At 40.4% G+C, this 18,915-nt stretch overlaps 1 protein-coding gene across 2 annotated transcripts in view; it reads right to left on the bottom strand.

The window, feature by feature from the left end:
* klhdc4 (kelch domain containing 4) overlaps positions 1–18,308 on the bottom strand; it is an 87,476-nt gene extending 69,168 nt beyond the window's left edge. The window contains exons 1-3 of one of the 2 annotated variants that reach the window (XM_043706814.1): positions 18,282–18,308; positions 7,950–8,041; positions 4,246–4,324 (exon numbers count right to left, since the gene is read on the bottom strand). In XM_043706814.1, coding sequence (XP_043562749.1) covers positions 4,246–4,324; positions 7,950–8,041; positions 18,282–18,293 — 183 coding nt within the window. In that variant the 5' untranslated portion in view covers positions 18,294–18,308. The other variant, XM_043706813.1, reaches the window with a different exon arrangement.
* Between the last annotated feature and the right edge of the window lie 607 nt (positions 18,309–18,915).

Genomic DNA, 18,915 nt, shown 5'->3' with positions numbered 1-18,915 from the left:
ATCAAGATCAAGCTTCCATATTGGAAAATGGTGATAAAGTTTCCATCTATCCTGTAGACGATCTCAACTGGTTAAAATCTAGAAGAAAACAATATTGACGTCGCTCTCTGAACTTCAGACTGTGGATTAAAATGTCATCTCTGTACTTTGCAAAGGGATCTTCAAGCCTTGCTTAATACCTCAAAGCAAACCGAAGAACTGGTCTCAGACTCAACCTCAGCAACACTCAAGTCCTTTACCAAATGTCCCAGGGCAAGACCCTCCATTAAGATCAGTGGAGAAGTCCTCCCAAACTGGGGTCATTTCCCTGTTGGGGAGCCACCTTTCATCTAAGGATAACATTCTTGCAGCAATCTAACACTGCAACCTATCCAGAAGTGCCATCTTCGGACACTCAAAGATGAATGTCTTCGATGATTGCAACATCTGTCCTGATATAAGACCCTTGTGTATAAGGCAGTCAACTTTACGATTTTTTTATATGATCCAAAACTATGTATAGACGCCACCTCAAGGCCCTGGAGAAGTACCAACAATGCTGTTATGGACAGATTCTCCGAATCAGCTGGGACAACAGGCTAACTAATATCAGCGGTCTTGAAGGAACTAATCGCACCAGCATCAAGGTCACAATCAACTGAAACTAATTTCACTGGGCAAGCCAGGTACTCAGAATGCCTAGTTTCCAAATGCAAAAGCAAATCTTCTTCATCCAGCTCAAGGAAAACATTCAAATGACAGGAGGACCAAGGAAGTGCTTCAAAGGCTCTCTGAAGGCTTACCTTAGGAACGCAACATAGATATTAAGGCCTGCGAGACCCTTGCTCAGAAGATACAGACTTGAAGGAAGCTCTTGTATGAGAACACCCACTGGCAAGAGGAAGCAAGGAAAAGGAACCAGGGAAAAGAATGCCAGCAATCCTGAGGTCTGGAAATACCTGCCACACGTGTGGTCGAAGATGAGGCTCCAGTCTTGAGTTCAGTAATTGTACAAGGACACAACGAACCTGTGACCAAGACACAGAACTTGCTAGGTGGACAATCATACCTCAGTAAATGATTACTGACAACTGAAGGTACTTACATTAATACATGGAGCCCTCTTCTTTGCAGAAATAAAAAAATGTACAAGTACTGCAACTGTTATAATTCGAAGAGGTGACAGCTATTCTCTCATTCATTTTTCAGAGCAGGCCTCACCAACGAAGCTTACTAGCCAAATTAGCTTTACAATAAACTGACAATCATTAACTGGCACATTCTCCAAGACAATTTCCAGCCTTAAAGAGGGGAGGCCCTACATCTGCTCCCAATTTCTATGTAAAATTTCAAACAATGTAAACATAGAAAACAGAAGAGGAAGTCGGCCGCTCAATCCTTCGAGCATACTCTGCCATTTACTATGATCATGGCCATTCATCCAATTCAGTACCCTGCTCCTGCTTTCTTTCCACACCCTTTGATTCCATTAACCCCAAGAATTATATCCAACTCTTCTCTTAAAACGTTCAATGTTGGCTTTGACTGCTTTCTGTGGCAGAGAATTTAACAGGCTCACCACTATCTGGGTAAGAAATTTATCCTCATTTAAGTCTTAAATGGCTTACCCTATCAAATTTTGAGAAGATTTGTAGCTCAGGTTGAGGTTCTGGATATAGGTTTGGTCACTGAGTTGGAAGGTTCATTTCCAGATGTTTTGTCACCCTACTAGGTGACATCTTCAGCAGGCCTCCAGGCAAAGCACTGTTGATAATTCCTGCTTTCTATTTATATGTTTGGGTTTCTTTGGGTTGGCGATGTCATTTCCTGTGGTGATGTAATTTCCTGTTCTTGTTCTCAGGAGGTGGTAGATGGGGTCTAACTCGATGTGTTTGTTCATAGAGTTCTGGTTGGAATGCCATGCTTTTAGGAATTCTCGTGTGTGTCTATTTGGCTTGTCCTAGGATGGATGTGTTGTCCCAATTGAAGTGGCGTCCTTCCTCATCTGTATATAAGGATATTAGTGAGAGTGGGTGTTGTCTTTTTGTAGCTAGTTTATGTTAATTTATCCTGGTGGCTAGTTTTCTGCCTGTTTGTCCAGCTGAGAAAAAGAACAGGAAATTACATCACCACAGGAAATGTCACCACAGGAAATGACATCGCCAACCCAAAGAAACCCAAACATATAAATAGAAAGCAGGAATTATCAACAGTGCTTTGCCTGGAGGCCTGCTGAAGATGTCACCTAGTAGGGTGACAAAACATCTTATATACAGATGAGGAAGGACGCCACTTCAATTGGGACAACACATCCATCCTAGGACAAGCCAAACAGACATGCATGAGAATTCCTAGAAGCATGGCATTCCAACCGGAACTCTATCAACAAACATCAAGTTAGACCCCATCTACCACCCCCCCGAGTAAAAGAATAGGAAATTACACCAACACAGGAAATGACATCGCCAACCCAATCATACAAATAGAAAGCAGGAATTATCAACAGTGCTTCGCCCAGAGACTTACTGAAGATGTCACCTAGTAGGGTGACGAAACGTCTGGAAATGAACCTTCCAGCTCAGCGAGCAAATCTATATCCAGGGCCGACCCTATATCCTAAGAACATGATTCCTTGTTTTGAACTTCTTGGTCATCAGGAACATCCTTCCTGTGTTTGCCCTGTTTAATTTTATAGGTTTCTATGAGATCACCACTCCTTTTTCTGAACCTCTGAGTACAGTCCTAATTGATCCAGTGTCTGACTCTATGACTCTTCATATGTCAATCCTGCCATCCCACCATGCTGCATGACTTTATGACTCTAAATAAGTCAAGTAAACCTTCACTGTGCTTCATCCATAGCTAGAAATATCCTTCTTTAGATAGGGAAACCAAAACTTCATACAATACTCCAGGTGTGGTCTCACCAATGCTTTGTACAATTGCAGCAAGACATCTCTCACTTGTACACAAATCCTCTTGCTATGAATGCCAACATACTACAATATTTGCCTTTTTCACTTTTTGCTGCACCTGTATTCTTAATTTCAGTGACTGGTGTTCAAGGACACCCTCACCCCTTTCCTAACCTATTGCTATTTACACAATAATGTTTTCCTGTTCTTGGTAGAAAGGCATAACTTGATAAAATCCTAATTCGGGATGCTTCTCCAAGAGAACTGTAGACCTGTAGAATTTGCAGTGTGTATTTTCCAATCAACCTGTCCAGAGATTTTATTACACATCCCTGGAGCAGGAGGGACTTAAACCTGGGGTATCCGGGATCAGAGTGAGGATTAGTATTACTGTGTCACAAAAGCCCAAATGTGCAATATATTCTAATTTCATTAGATACAAAAATGATGTCCATTAAACAGTGTCAGGGTGGTTTATAAACTGCTTTGAATTGTCAAAAGGACTTTTTTGAGACTCCGTCACTTGCAGTTTTCAAATGTCAACTGGAGATACATGCATATTTTAGGTTGATTGTCCAAATTTTATACACTTGTAATGAACTGATATCCTATTTTATCACATCTTAACGTTCCAAACAATGAATTATTCCATGATGTGCTGACATCAATTGAAGCATATAAACAACATTATGGCTTATCCTAAACACTCTAATTTCCTATTATTTAAAGGACTGCACAAAGTAACTGAATGCTAAGGAAAAGCTATATTGAAAGCATGTTTGACGAGACTTATTTATGCTTTTGTGACTTTGCACTCATCAATCCCAGAAAAATACAACCTAACATTACAAATCACTTGCCATGGCTCAGAGATAGTAATTTTGCTCTGAAGCAGCAAGTTGCAAATTCAAGCTTCACTTTAAAGACTTAATTTGGCATCTCAACGCAAAATTGAGGCACTGATACATTTTCAGAGGTGCTGCCCTTCATACGAAGCAGTAAAAAGCTGTACACTCAAGATTGCATTAAAATGTTCAAAGAATAGCACAGCAGTTGATCTAATGTCCAGATGAAAATTCATCCTTCAGTAACACTAGTAATTAAGATTATTTCATCATAAATCTCATTAGTGATTGTGAGATTTCACTGTGTGCAAACTGCCACATTTGCAATTAGAATGCAACTGTACCTTAAGCATTCTTCTTTGACTATGGAGTACTTAGGGATGTCTCGAGGCATTGGAAAGAGTTATGTAGCTGAAGATTTTTCTTTCTTATTGACCTAGCAACATATAGGTTAAGTGCCAGGGTGAGTTCTAAAACTGCTATCATAAAAAAGTGAAATACGTTACTTTGTGGCCATTGAAGTATTCACCCCCAAAGAGGATGAATTCATTTTTCTCAGGGTGAGGTGACAATGATGCATTCAACCTGTCAAAAAAAAACAAAAATATCAAATTTACAATACTGAAACAGATATGCATGTTCTTTTAAATGACGCATGCTAGTACTAAGGAACTTCATTTTTCTCCACTTTGGTTACCCACTAAGGATGTGCATCCCATCACAATTCAAAATGCAGCTCAATTATCCAAATATTTCCTAAAGCAAAGATCTAATTTGGCCAATGCATTTTCCTATATAAAACAGTTATGTTGTGGTTGGCATATTGATTGGAAAATACAAAACAATTTAGAGACATCAGAATTCAAAAACTAGGGTCTTGGTTTTAACCAACCCTGCAGGGTTTATTACCAAACCATCCAACCCCTCCACCCTGATAACAGTAAAATCCCTGTCTCTTGCTGTGCAGCTATGATACACAGACTTAGAACAAAGAAAAGAACTTCAATGATTTTATCTTTTCTGTCTGTGGCATTTTATCAGTATACCTCAGTAGGACAAAATCATGAACGTGGCAGTTCTCTCAAAGGTAGAACTCTCAAATTTATTAGTGCCAAAATAGAGGGGGCTTTGTTGGTTGGCCACATTTGCAGGATAGAACATGATCATAAATCCAAAGACTTTCTGTATGGGAAGGTAGCTGGAACCAGCTTAGGAGGATGCAAAAGTGGAGCTTCAAGGATGCTTGCAAGTATGACAACTCATTATTGATTATCACACCTCGGAATCACCAGCTGGCAACAAAAGAAAATGGCAACTTCTCCAGAGGGCTAGTATGCATCATCACAATCTTCAGCAGCAACAGTATCCTACCAATGTATGTCAATGTCTGAAACAACCCATAGTAATATCTGGCAGCCACACATGAGATTCTTGTGGCAGAATCGTGGCCTCTTCAGCAATGAGCAAATGTGCACCAAATGATGATCAATAACTTCTAGGATTGAAAATATAATGCAGAGTTAACATGGTAGAAATGCCATGTTTGGAGCTTCTTGGGTCAAAGTTGGAAGTAATTTCATAAGGACAACATAATTAACCAACAGTTACATCAATTTCCCACTTTTAATTGTAAATCTCCTTGTTGAACATGAATTTTCCGTTGAGACTGTACATATAATTTCTAAAATAACAGCTGAAAAATCAGACAACAGAAAAGAGTGAACCAAATACACTGCCAATACAAAAAAAATGGATGCCACTTCATTTCCACATTGCCAAATGCTGGCAAACACGGCTAGATTCATTTAGAATATCTGATCAGCATGGACAAGTTAGACAAATTTCCATGCTGTATAACTATGACTCTTATAAATCTTCTGTGAACCTTCTCATCTCTAACTATTCCCATAAATCTTCTGTATCATCTAAATATTCCTGAAGTGGAGTGACCAGAATTGGATACAATACTGTAGCTGAAGCCAAACTAACAATTTACACAAATTTAAAATAACTTAATTGTTTTTGAACTCTATGCCCCTAATGACAAAGCAAGAATGTCACATGCTCTCTACCTATTGCGCACATTTATAAACAGTTCCTACATGCCCTGTATAACTGCACTGTTACTGTCTCACTGCATTTTCCCTATCAAATTGAATCACTTCATACCTCTCTGCATTAAAATTTATTCTTCCACATAGCTGCCAATTCCTCAAAGCTATCCAGGTTAGATAATGATGGGTGGTGCCACTGCAATTACCACCCTCACTTCATTATCTTTCCATGCATTTTATCCAGATTTGGCGCTTTCAGTACAGGCAAATACCAGGTCTGCTTTTTTTGCTCACCAAAGGAAATATTCTACAAAACAATGCATGTTTATCTCCTGCAACAATATCAATATTGCACCATTTCCTTTAGTTTTGGTTTTTATTGCTGGAGCATTCAACAATAAATTGCTGTCTTTCATTCCTAAAAATGCTTCCAAGTATTGAGGAGGAACTTAACATACAGGTGATAATCACCCAGGTTTTCAGTATTGTAACGATTCCCTACAAAATATGCACTTGAATGGAGATATTTTTTAATTAACCTGTTCAGAAATATCATCACACACCTCTGGAGCAGGTAGGATTTGAACCCAACCCTTATGGATCAGAGATAGGGACACTACCACAACAGCCCCTAATTTATGTAGAAGTATGAAGTATATGCAATTCGCTTATCCTCATGAGTTTGTAATGCAAAACTGACATACCAACATAACTGAGCCCTCTTTTGAATACTTGTTTGATATTGCCACTTGAGTTAAATGTCCAATGAGCAAATAAGTCAATTCAAGCTTCTGGCATTTTTCACATACACATAGCAATAGGGATAATGCTAAACACAACATTATTGTTGTATGAGAACTAGAATTTGTGCATATGTTTCAAGCAACTGATGAGGGTCAATAAAGTGGCTATCTTCAGGTTTGAGTTGCTTTTTAAATGCAGAAGATCAGCTTCTTATTTACTAGAGATCTCATTGCTTCTGCCCAAACACCCACATATAAGTTGTTCAGCAGCCAATCACATAGTTGTTGGCAAGTAGGAGGCCTTTGTTATTAACTAAACACTATTCCACAGACAATCAGCTACTAGCCATTGGTCAAATCTTCATTTACATACAGCTCCCTGCCCCCAGCTCATCCGTAACTAGGCTTTTCCCACTGCTTGAATCAATACCTGGGCATACAATACTCACAAATGGTATCAAGAAGCTTACATTTAAAAAGTACCAAAAACCCTCACCAATCCTTGACTTTTAAAACACTTTTCTCATTTCAAAACAGAAAAATGAAAAAAGACAAGTTACAGTTAAGAGGAATATTTTCCATAGATGACCTTTCGGGTTTACAATGCCCTGTCAGAAATGATGGTGAAACACAAAATTATTATACCGTTTAAACAAAAGGTAAATAGAAAAAAAATTCATTGATGTGGGGAAAGGCCTTTGGAGTGGCAGCATTGGTATGCAGCATCATGCTGTACTATAAAATTCTACAGGGGTGAAAGTGAGGACTGCAGATGCTGGAGGTTAGAGAGTGTGGTGCTAGAAAAGCACAGCAGGTCAGGCAGCATCCGAGGAGCAGAAAAATCGACATTTCGGGCAAAAACCTAGGATAAGGTTGGAGGAGGGGAAATGAGGAAACTGGTGAAATCCACTTTGATGCCATGGGGTTGGAGGGTCCTAAGGCACAAGATGAGGCGTTCTTCATCCAAGTATCGGGTGGTAAGGAAGTGGCAATGGAGGAGGCCCAGGACCTGCATGTCCTTGGTGAAGTGGGAGGGGGTGTTGAAGTGTTCGGCCACGGGGCCGTGGAGTTGGTTGGTGCAGGTGTTCCGGAGATTCTACAATTCTACCTCCTTCAAGATAGCTGTTCTTAGTAATCTTTACTATTACGGAACATGCACAGAAAGTACATGTTTCCATAAATATTCTCCTTCAGTCATCAGAACAAGTTCTGAAACAAAACAATTGAGGTAAAGTGAGCTGAAGACTTTTCATGTTCCTTTGTTGCTTTATTTGTATACTGATTCCAAAGAAAGTTTAAAATATGACATCTCTGCCTAAGCAATTGTTCAGAAAGGAAGAAGTGATACAAAGGCCAAAGTTCAAAACAGACATTCAAATCAAAAAACATGACTTCTCTCTTTTCATTACTTACCGTGGCAAAGGATGAGCACAAGCCTCCTCTGTGATTTGAGTCTTTTTTGCATCAAGTTGCCTGAATTCAGCTATTAGAGTTTCTAGATCTTCCTGAGTGGAGCAAACAAATTTTTTTTTAGTAAACTCTTTTCAGGACTTCAACCATAACTTAAAATATGACTGAAGATGAATAATATCAATAAAAAGAAAAACGTAAAAAAAAGGGGAGAAAAGTGCTACTGAATTCCAATTGGTTCAGGATTAGACGAAGCTCTGGTGTAGTAATATTGCTACTAGTTTATGGTAGATAGAGGATTTTGAGTTCAACAAAGTCTCATGATGACTTAATAACCCACTATGAACTGTCTTAAAAAGCCATCTGGTTCACTATGTCCTTGAGGGAAGGAAAGCTGTCATCCTTACCCTTTAGGACTCCATGATCTGGCATACATGTGATTCCAGTTCCACAGAAATGTAATGGACTTTTAACTGCTCTCTGAAATGGCTCAGTGAGTCACTCATTTGTATCAACTGCTAAATGCCCCCAAAAATATTTGAAAGCATATGAAAGATGTGATATTGAACAAGACACTGAAAAGACATCAAACCATGTAAACTTCTCTTCACTAAAATCTGGGGGCCAGTGTCAACATTGGGCAAAATATCTATAGACTCATCAGACTAACCTTACCATCACATTCACAGAATAATACCATAGACAATTCCCTGTTAACACCATCACCACAGGTCCTGTCCCACTGGCAGGAAAAGCCCTTCAGAGGTGGTAGCAGAGTGATATAAAGGAAGGAGGGAATGCCTTCAGAGATCTAAACACTGACTCCAAACCCCATGACCTTGCATGGCACAAGATCAAGCATGGGCAAGGAAGCTCTTGGTTGATAAATCAGTACTCCTCCATGTTAAATATTACTTGAAGGAAGCAAGGGTGCAGAATGTACTCAAGATTGGGGGACTCTAATGTCCATCACCAACAGTGGATTGTTGACAGCACTACTGACTGAACTGATAAAGTCCCAAGGACATTGCTGCTAGACTGGGTCTAGCAAGAAGAAAAAAAACATGCTTGACCTCATCCTCACCAATCTGCCTGCCACAGGTGTATGGGGCCATGACAATATTAATAAGACAGAGTCTCCATAAGGAGTGTGTGGTGATAAGTCCCATCCTGACATTCGGAATACTTTCCATCATTTCGTGTGGCACAATCACCACGCTAAATGTGATATACTTCAGACATTCACGAAGTACAGTGGGCCACCAGCAGCAGCACAGTATGAAACTTGCAATCTCATGTCTCCACGTATCCCTACAGTACCATTAACATCCACCCAGGGGATCGACTGAAGAATGCAGGAGTACCTGCCAGGAGCAGCAACAAGCGTACCTAAAAATGAGGTGCCAACCCAGTGAAGCTACAAAATAGGACTACTCACATGCCAAGCTACATAAAATGCAAGTGAATAGAGGGCTAAGGATTCCACAAACAGCTGACAAGTCTTTCCACATGTAATCATGAACAGTGGTGGACAAATAAACAACTCACCAAAGGAGGAGGATCCACAAATATCCCATCCTCAAAGAAGGGTGAGCTCAGCACATCAGTGCAAAAGATAAGGCTGAAGCATTTACAACAACCTTCAGCCAAAAGTACCAAGTACAAGATCCACTGCTGCCTCCTGCAGAGGTCCCTAGCTTCATAGATGCCAGTCATTACTCAATTTGAGACGCTTCATGTGATATTAAGAAATAGCTGAAGGCACTGGATACTGCCATGGCTATGGGGCCTGACAACATTCCAGCAGAAGTACTGAAGCCACATACTCCAGAACATGCCATACCCCTAGCTAAGCTAAGGAAAATTGGCACACACATCCTGTACACAAAAAGCAGAACAAATCCAATTGAGTCAGTTACCACTCCATCAATCTACTGATGATCATCAGTAAAATCTTAAAGCAGAATTCACATTGCATTAAACTACTAACTGATGCTTAGTTTGGGTTCCAGCAGAACCACCCAGGTCCTGACCTCACTACAGCCTTGGCTTAAAATGTGAACAAGCGTTTAATTCCTGAGGGGAGGTGAGACTGACTACACTCAATATCAAAGCCACATTGATTGTGGTATCAAGGAGCGGAGCAAAACTAGAGTCAATTGCAATTGGGAGAAACTCTATGTTGGTTGGAGTCATACGTAGCACAAAGGAAGGCAGTTAAAGTTGTTGGAAGTTAGTCATCTCAGCTCCATGACATGCTGCAAGAATTCATCAGGGTACTGTCCTCAGTCCAACCACCTTCTTCTGCTTCATCAATAACTTTCCAAGGTTAGAGATGGGAAAGTTCACTGATGACTGCACAATGTTCAGGATCATTTGCAACTCCTCAGATATTGAAGTAGTCCATGTCCAAATATAGCATGATTTAGACAACAGCCAGGTTTCAGCTCATGAGTGGCAATAGTATTCATGCCACTGAAGTGCCAAGCAATGACCATCATCATCAATATAAATTAAACTATCACCTCTGAACATTCAATAGAATTATTATCACTAAATCCACCACTATCAACCCCCTGGGGGGAATTACCACTAAATAGAATGAGGCAAATAAATATGCAGCTAAAACAGGAGGTCAAAATCTAAGAGTCTTGGGGCAAGTAATTCACTTAGATTCCCTACAGTGTGGAAACAGGCCTTTCGGCCCAACCAGTCCACACCGACCCTCCGAAGAATAATCCACCCAGACCCATTTCCACTTTGACTAATGCACCTAACACTATGGGCAATTTAGCGTGGCCAATTCACCTGACTTACACATCTTTGGACTGTGGGAGGAAACTGGAGCACCCGGAGGAAACCCACGCAGACATGGGGAGAATGTGCAAACTCCACACAGACAGTCACCCGAGGCTGGAATCGAACCTGGGACCCTGGTGCTGTGAGGCAGCAGTGCTAACCACTGAGCCACCATGCCACCCAAAACACAATCTAAAAAGTTCAAGTCACAAGCGTGATGTTATATTTTTCTCTTGCCAGGATGATTTATAGGTATAAGAAAACTCAAAAAGCTTGATACCATCCAGGATAAAGCACCACATCCACATTCACTCTCCACCACCAAAGGTCAGTAGCAGCAATATGTACCACTGGCCAGATATACTGCAGAAATTCACAAAAGCTTGTTGGATAGTAAGTACCAAATCTACAAGAACCATCATCTAGAAGGATAATGACAGTAAGTGCATGGCAAACAAACATCTGCAAGTTCCTTTCCAAGCCATTCATCATCCCAATTTGGAAATATATTACTGCTTCCTCACTGTCAGTGGGTCAAAATCCTGGAACTTCCTCCCTAATGGAATTATGGGTGATTTAAAAAAAATGGATTTCTTTTGATTCTTGTTTGTCCTGCACGGACTATTCTGCTCACAGATAAATGACAATAGCATTAACTTAACAGCCTTGCCTCAAAGGTAGTACTCTTGTATGAGACAAAAGACATGCTTTCAAATGCAACTTCAGGGACTTCAAAACTGGCATTTGTGTACAGTAATGAACAGTGCTTCATCAGTCAGAGGTGCTAACTTTTAGATATTTTAACTGAGATGCCACTTGCTGTTTTGGGTGAGCATTAAAAATCACATGGTTATGTTTTGAAGGGTAGTGTTTTCCAACTCTGTTTCTTGGTAAATATCTGCCCCTCAACCAATATTGGTATAGTCAAGTATTTAATCATTACCTCATTTGTATTTGTGGGAGGCCTTATATTAAAAAAAAGTGGACATATTTCTTTCTTTACAACAGCCATTTCACTTACCAAAAAAAGCTGGTTGACTGCAAAACACTTTGGGTCAGCCTTGAAATGTGCTGTATAAACGCAATTTAAAATGAGAAATACTGGAAATATTCCACAGATCTGAAAACAACCTGCACAAACAGTACCTAAGTATTCATTTCAGATTTACGGCTTTTCACCAAAGCTATACTGTGATTCTCAATTCTTGAGATTTTGGAGATTTTGTGGATCAGGTTGTTGGTTTGCTCGTTGAGTTAGTAGATTTGTTTTCAGACGTTTCATCACCACGCTGGGTAACAACATCAGCTTTTCCAGCACCACTCTAATCTGGACTCTGATTTCCAGCATCTGCAGTCCTCATTTTTGCCTAACAACATCAGTGAGCCTCCGGTGAAGCGTTGGTTTTCTGTCATGCTTGTTATTTATTTGTCTCGGTTTGTTGTGGTAAGTGATACCATTTCTGGTTCTGTTTCTGAGAGGTTAGTAAATGGGGTCCAAATCAATGTGTTTATTGATGGAGTTCTGGTTTGAATGCCAAGTCTCTAGGAATTCCCGTGTCTTTGTTTAGCCTGTCCTAAGATGGATCTATTGTCCCAGTCAAACTGGTGTCCTTCTTCATCTGTGTGTATGAATATCAGTGATAGTTGGTCATGTCTTTTGGTGGCTAATTGGTGCTCATGTATCCTGGTAGCTAGCTTCCTGCCCATTTGTCCAAAGTAATATTTGTTGCAGTCCCTGCAGGGTATTTTGTATATGATGTTCGTTCTGCTGGTTGTTGGTACAGTGACCTTTAAATTCATCAGGAGCTGTTCAGTGTGGTGGTAGTAGGTTTGTGGGCTACCATGATGCCTAGCTGCGAGGTTGGCATCTCTAAGATGTCTTTGACGTATGGTAGGGTGGCTACAGTCTCTGGACATATTGTGTCTTCCTGTTTAGGTCTGTTTGCAGGAATCGGTGGACTGTGCTTATTGGGTACCCGTTGCTCCGGAATACATTGTATCGGCCCTTTTCAAATCAATAAACACTACCACCAAAGAAACACTGACATCACTGCTAGATAAACCAAGAACACAAATACCAGACAGCTCCAACTCAATCAGTATGGACAGCATCTTCACACTCGTAAATCTGTGCCTCACAACCTACTTCACTTTTAACGACAAGATCTACAAACAAATCCATGGGATGCCTATGGGGTCACCAATATCAGGACCTTTAGTGGAAGCAGTTATGCCTAGGTTAGAACAAGCAGTCCTTCCCACAATCCAGCCCAAGTCCACTATGTGGATGATGCCTTTGTCATCATGAAACGCAACAAATTAGAAGAAACCCACAAACACATAAACAATTTTCTTACCGGTATAAAGTTCACCAAAAAGAGGAAGAGAACAATAACAGACTCCCCTTCCTGGACATCACATAAGAACAAAAATGGAGAGCTGCAGACCAGCGTCTACAGGAGAGCCACACACACTGACCAGATACTCAACTATAGGAGCAATCATCCCAACACCCACAAACGGAGCTGCATCAGGACATTGCAGCACCCAGGAACTATGAGAAGCCGAGGAAAAACAACGGATTCAGGAACAACAGGTAACTGATAAGTGCAGTCCGCTGATTCCTGCGCAACAGACCAAAACAGGAAGACACAACATGCCCAGAGACTGTCACCACCCTGCCATACAAAGACATCTCAGAGATGCCGACCAGACTACTCCAACCCCTCGGCATCATGGTAGCCCACAAACCTACTACCACAATGAAACACTCCTAATGAATATAAAGGACCCTGTACCAACAACCAGCAGAATGAACATCATATACAAAATACCCTACAGGACTGCAAAAAACATTACATTGGACAAACAGGCAGGAAGCTAGCCACCAGGATACATAAGCACCAACTAGCCACCAAAAGACATGACCAATAATCACTGGTATCCATACACACAGATGAAGAGGGTCACCAGTTCAACTGGGACAATACATCCATCCTTGGACAGGCTAAACAAAGATACGCATGGGAATTCCTAGAGGCCTGGCATTCAAATAGGAACTCCATTAACAAACATAGATTTGGACCCCATTTACCAACCTCTCACAAACAGAACCAGAAATGGTATCACTTACCACAACAAATCGAGATAGATAAATAACAAGCGTGACAGAACAACAACGCTTCAGTGGAAGCTCACTGATGATGTTAGGCAAAAGTGAGGACTGCAGATGCTGGAAATCAGAGTGGTGCTGGAAAAGCATGCCGGTCAGGCAGCACTCGAGGAGCAGGAAAATCGACATTTCGGACAAAAGCCCTTCATCAGGACTGGCTCACTGATGGATGTTACCTAGCATGGTAAAGTCTGAGATCAAATCTACCAGCTCAGCGAGCAAACATACAACCTTAATTCTTGATCTCTCCTCGTTTCGACCCTGTCACAAACTTTCTCTTTCACTACTTCCTCTCCTATCCCTTTACTCTTCTTCTGTACTTGTATAAAACCTGCTATACCTTTTTTTAAACATTATGAAAACTGACACAAAATTAAAAATGCAATAGGTTTTAAATACAGAGAAAGAAAACAGGAAAAGATTCACCACGTCAAAAGCAGGGGCACTCACTAATGTCTGCATCATTCATAACTGCTCAAAATATTGAAGCAGATCATGAACATACACCCACAAAGACTGAAAGTGTTTACCTTCCAGGTCAGTGATCTTCCATGACAGCTGTACTGTAACCCTCCATGTCTCCTGTCTTCCAGCTTTCAGATTTTGATTTTCATTTTTCCTACTCCATTTTTTATTCCTCCTACTTGCCTCTGTATTTGAGTAAAACTTCTGTTCTTCTCAAAGGTCAATCTGAAATGCTAGCTTTGTTTTCTGCAGAGTTTTGTATTTCTGCCCTTTACCATTTTACTTTCCAATCCTCAGTGTTTTGCTTTTGCATATAAATACAAGTTCTTTCTTTACTGTAGTCATTTGTCTGCAGCTACCCAAGTGTGGCACCTTTGGTTTCTCTGTCATGTGGAAATTTAGACTTCACTTCAAACCTTAATTGAGATTGAGAACTGACAGAATTCACAGATACAAACACAGTCACTCTCCAGTGAGACATATTGTACATCCAAGATAATTAGGCACTGAGTTACAAAAACACTCAATTAACAGTGAAAATAGTGAGTCATATTATATTATTTTAAGTGATAATAGTACAACATACTCAGTTGGATACCCTAACATTTATTTGTTTATTTAATGCCTTGTACACTTAGCAAAATCAACATCAGCATCCCAGTCATTCCTCTATTACATACATGGAAAATTAACAAAAGATTTAAAAACTGCTTCAAAAAGCTGGCAACTTTCAAACTGCACTGAATATAAACTTTTGACCCATTAAAACAACCAAACATGTTGAAAGTGCAGAAAAGAAGGACGTTATTTGTCACTAAGGATCATTAGCTTATAATTTTTTAAATCAACAAAACAAAATTCATCTTCTTTTCATGTTCAACTTTACCACTGAATTGCCAGTGATAATCAAAGAAAAAAAAATGGACTGCAGGAAATCCAAGTAATATTAAGGTGCTGTTAAAACAAACTTTGGCTGAAAATCGTTCCCAGGCAAAAATATTTAGAAATAACAGTAGTTTTGTTTTCTGGTGTAAAGAAAATATCACTTAGGTTCATTTCATTACATTTAGGAATCTGTTTTACCAATTCAACAACTCTAAAAACAAAATCTGGAAATGTTTGACCAAATAAAAAAATTGAAGAATCCTTCTGACCAAGCATTCTTTCACTTGTACCAGATTGAAAAAAAAAAGTAGACAGGATAATGAAAAAAGGGGTGAAAGTATTTCCCTCGCACCAAGCAGTCACTTCAACCTGCTCCCCTCCATAGATAGACAACTTTAGAGATTTAAGTGTTATATTATAAATTGTGTGTTAGACAATAGATAATAGGTGCAGGAGTAGGCCATTCTGCCCTTTGAGCCTGCACCACCATTCAATATGATCATGGCTGATCATCCTTAATTAGTATCCTGTTCCTGCCTTATCTCCATAACCCTTGATTCCACAAGGGTTATGGAGATAAGGCAGGAACAGGATCCTTGAGAGCTCTATCCAACTCTTTCTTAAATGAATCCAGAAACTGGGCCTCCACTGCCCTCTGGGGCAGAACATTCCACACAGCCACCACTCTCTGGGTGAAGAAGTTTCTCCTCATCTCTCTCCTAAATGGTCTACCCCGTATTTTTAAGCTGTGTCCTCTGATTCGGCATTCACCCATCAGCGGAAACATGTTTCCTGCCTCCAGAGTGTCCAATCCTTTAATAATCTTATATGTCTCAATCAGATCCCCTCTCAGTCTTCTAATCTCAAGGGTATACAAGCCCAGTCGCTCCAGTCTTTCAGTGTAAGGTAGTCCCGCCATACTAGAAATTGACCTCGTGAACGTACACTGCACTCCCTCAATAGCCAGAATGTGTTTCCTCAAATTTGGAGACCAGAACTGCACAGATGTGGTCTCACCAGGGCCCTGTACAGCTGCAGAAGAACCTCTTTGCTTCTATACTCAATCCCTCTTGTTATGAAGGCCAGCATGCTAGTAGCCTTCTTCACTACCTGCTGTACATGCATGCTTACCTTCATTGACTGGTGTACAAGCTGGTGTTACGGATGTCTGTGATTTAATTGAATGATTGAGTAGGCTCAAAGGGACTATATGGCCAAGATGGTTATTTCTTATGATCTTACATTTTCCCAAATTCCTTCTTACTAGAATTTTCTCCAGGATTGCCATGGTTATAGATCGGTTGCAGAAATCCCTGCAAGATTGCCATGATTACAGAAATTCGCAACTTTGTAAGAATTTCCCTCAGTGTGCAGCAACACCAATCACTTCAAGCAGGGCCACCAGCAAATAACTTGAGGAAACCTGGTCAATGATGATTTTATTACACAAGTGGATATGCAAAGCACAGGTGAGTAGCATGAGGCGATGCTACTCCAGTCCAAAGGGCTCTCATTTCACAGTGCTAGTGTTCCTACCTTGTGTTAGGAGGGCTAGGTTCAAGTCCCACCTCATCCAGGGCTGTGCAATAGCATCGCGACAATTAGAAAATATCTAATTCCAGTCCAATTTCAAATAACTTTGGCTGTGAAGGTTAATATTCAGAATGTTCACTTTGATTTGTCACAGGTCCAAATTCAAAAAGGGGGGAAAAAGGCAAGCAAGGATGAAATTATAGCTGGACAATTTGAGTTTATTCTTTATTGATAGTTAGTTAATAAACTTTAACACTGACATTGCTAAAATGCAAGTGCACAAACTATTTTAAAAATTGAATTTCTATTTGTAGTTTCCGTTAAAACCCCTTAACTTAAGAACACTTCAATATCTATCAACCATAGTAAAAACATAATCATTCAAAATATAAATTAGACATCAGAATGATTCACTTGAGGGATGATACTGATGGACCAAAAAGACTTTTAATCCTCCACAATTTGGTTCTGTTCTTAAAAAACTTGCCATGTGCAAGTAACCCAACAAGTGAAAACACAACATTACTGTCGGCTAACTGCAAAGTAGTTCCCTCTAGAAAACACTAAAACTGACAGTAATTACAAAATCAAATCAAGCCTAGATGAATAGTGTCTTCGTGTGTTTTTGGAATATATATCTAAAATAGGCATAAAATTGTTTTTCAAACATTTCAGAGTTCTCCTGGTGTTGAGACCAATCAGGAGTCAAAACAGGACAAAGATTACACTGTCTAGCTGGGTTTAAGGCTATATGCAGAGCAACACAAAAACAATGACTTCATGTTTATACATAGATAGCTCCCATACAAAGGTTGGCACATTCGCAATGCTCCCTCCTTGACCTCAAGGTAGAATCAACTCCTTGGAAGAAAAGTAATTTCACTGCAGCAACATAAAGGTACAGGTAAGGCATTAAGTGGATGTGGGTGCATGAAGTCTGTGGTCACTCAGCGGTCTCTCAAAGATTAGCTTCATGAAAGTGAGGACTGCAGATGCTGGAGATTACAGTTGAGAGGGTGGTGCTGGAAAAGCACAGCAGGTCAGTCAGCATCTGAGGAGCAGGAGAATCGATGTTTCAGGTCTCAGTCCCCAAACATGAACTGTCTACTCTTTCCCCACTCCCATCTTAAGGTTTACATTAATCATTTAAAAAAGAGCAAATTGTGCCTTTTTTTGGAACTATAATTGTTAATGACAATGTCATCTTTGCAAAGTCTGAGGCCTGAAACCAGGAGCAAAGCGACAGTTTCCACTGACTTCCGGCTTCTTTCTCTCCCAGTCTCCCTCCTCACCTCCTCCTTCTTAGAATGTTTGACGATCTTTTTCTCCATCTTGGCCGCATTTTTATCAGCTCCCTTTCCCTTTTTATCCTTTTTACTTTTTTTGCCCATTATGCGACCCTCCCAATCCTTTCGTCTCTCACTGCTAGCCGGTTGTGAAGCTCAGAATTCTCAACATGCGGTCAGACACTGAATACGTACAAATAAACGCATCCGGGTCAAAGAGTGTTGTCACAAGAGACACGCACGACGTAAACCCCTTCACATTTGTGAATTCAACCTCCCACGCACCTCTTGACGCTTCAATTCATCTGAGAAACAATAGAAATATCAAACATGGTCGTTGTTGCTGAGGCTACGGCTGTCGTGACGCTGCACGGCGCCATCAATCGGCGACTGGCCGACATTGCAACTACCATTAAAATAACTGAAGAACTGCCCGTGCTGGAAATCTAAAATTAAAGCAGAAATTAGTGGAGAAACTCAGCAGGTCTGGCAGTATTTGTGGTCAGAAAGCAGAGTTAACGTTTCAACTCTGGAGACCCTTATTCGGAATTGGTAGTAGCTAAGAAAAGGTGGTAGAAATGTTAAAGACGGTGTTTGGGGGAAGCAATAAGGCGATGGATGGAGAAGGAGCCTCGAAATAGAGAACGATAGTTTGGCAGTCAAAGATAGTCATGATAGTATGCTAGGGAAGGAAAAAATCTGATATTGAGGACCATAAATTGGAGAAAATGGGTTGATTGTACTGAGAGCAGTCAAGGTCATGTGACATCACTTTAAGTGCATTCAGATTCCGTGCATGATATGCACAGAATGCATGCAATGCTCTGGA

This window comes from Chiloscyllium plagiosum, chromosome 17 (genome assembly GCF_004010195.1).
Source record: "Chiloscyllium plagiosum isolate BGI_BamShark_2017 chromosome 17, ASM401019v2, whole genome shotgun sequence".
Classification (NCBI taxonomy): Eukaryota; Metazoa; Chordata; class Chondrichthyes; order Orectolobiformes; family Hemiscylliidae; genus Chiloscyllium; species Chiloscyllium plagiosum.
The sequence above is the reverse complement of the archived record's forward strand: the minus strand, read 5'-3'. Positions and strand labels throughout refer to the sequence as shown.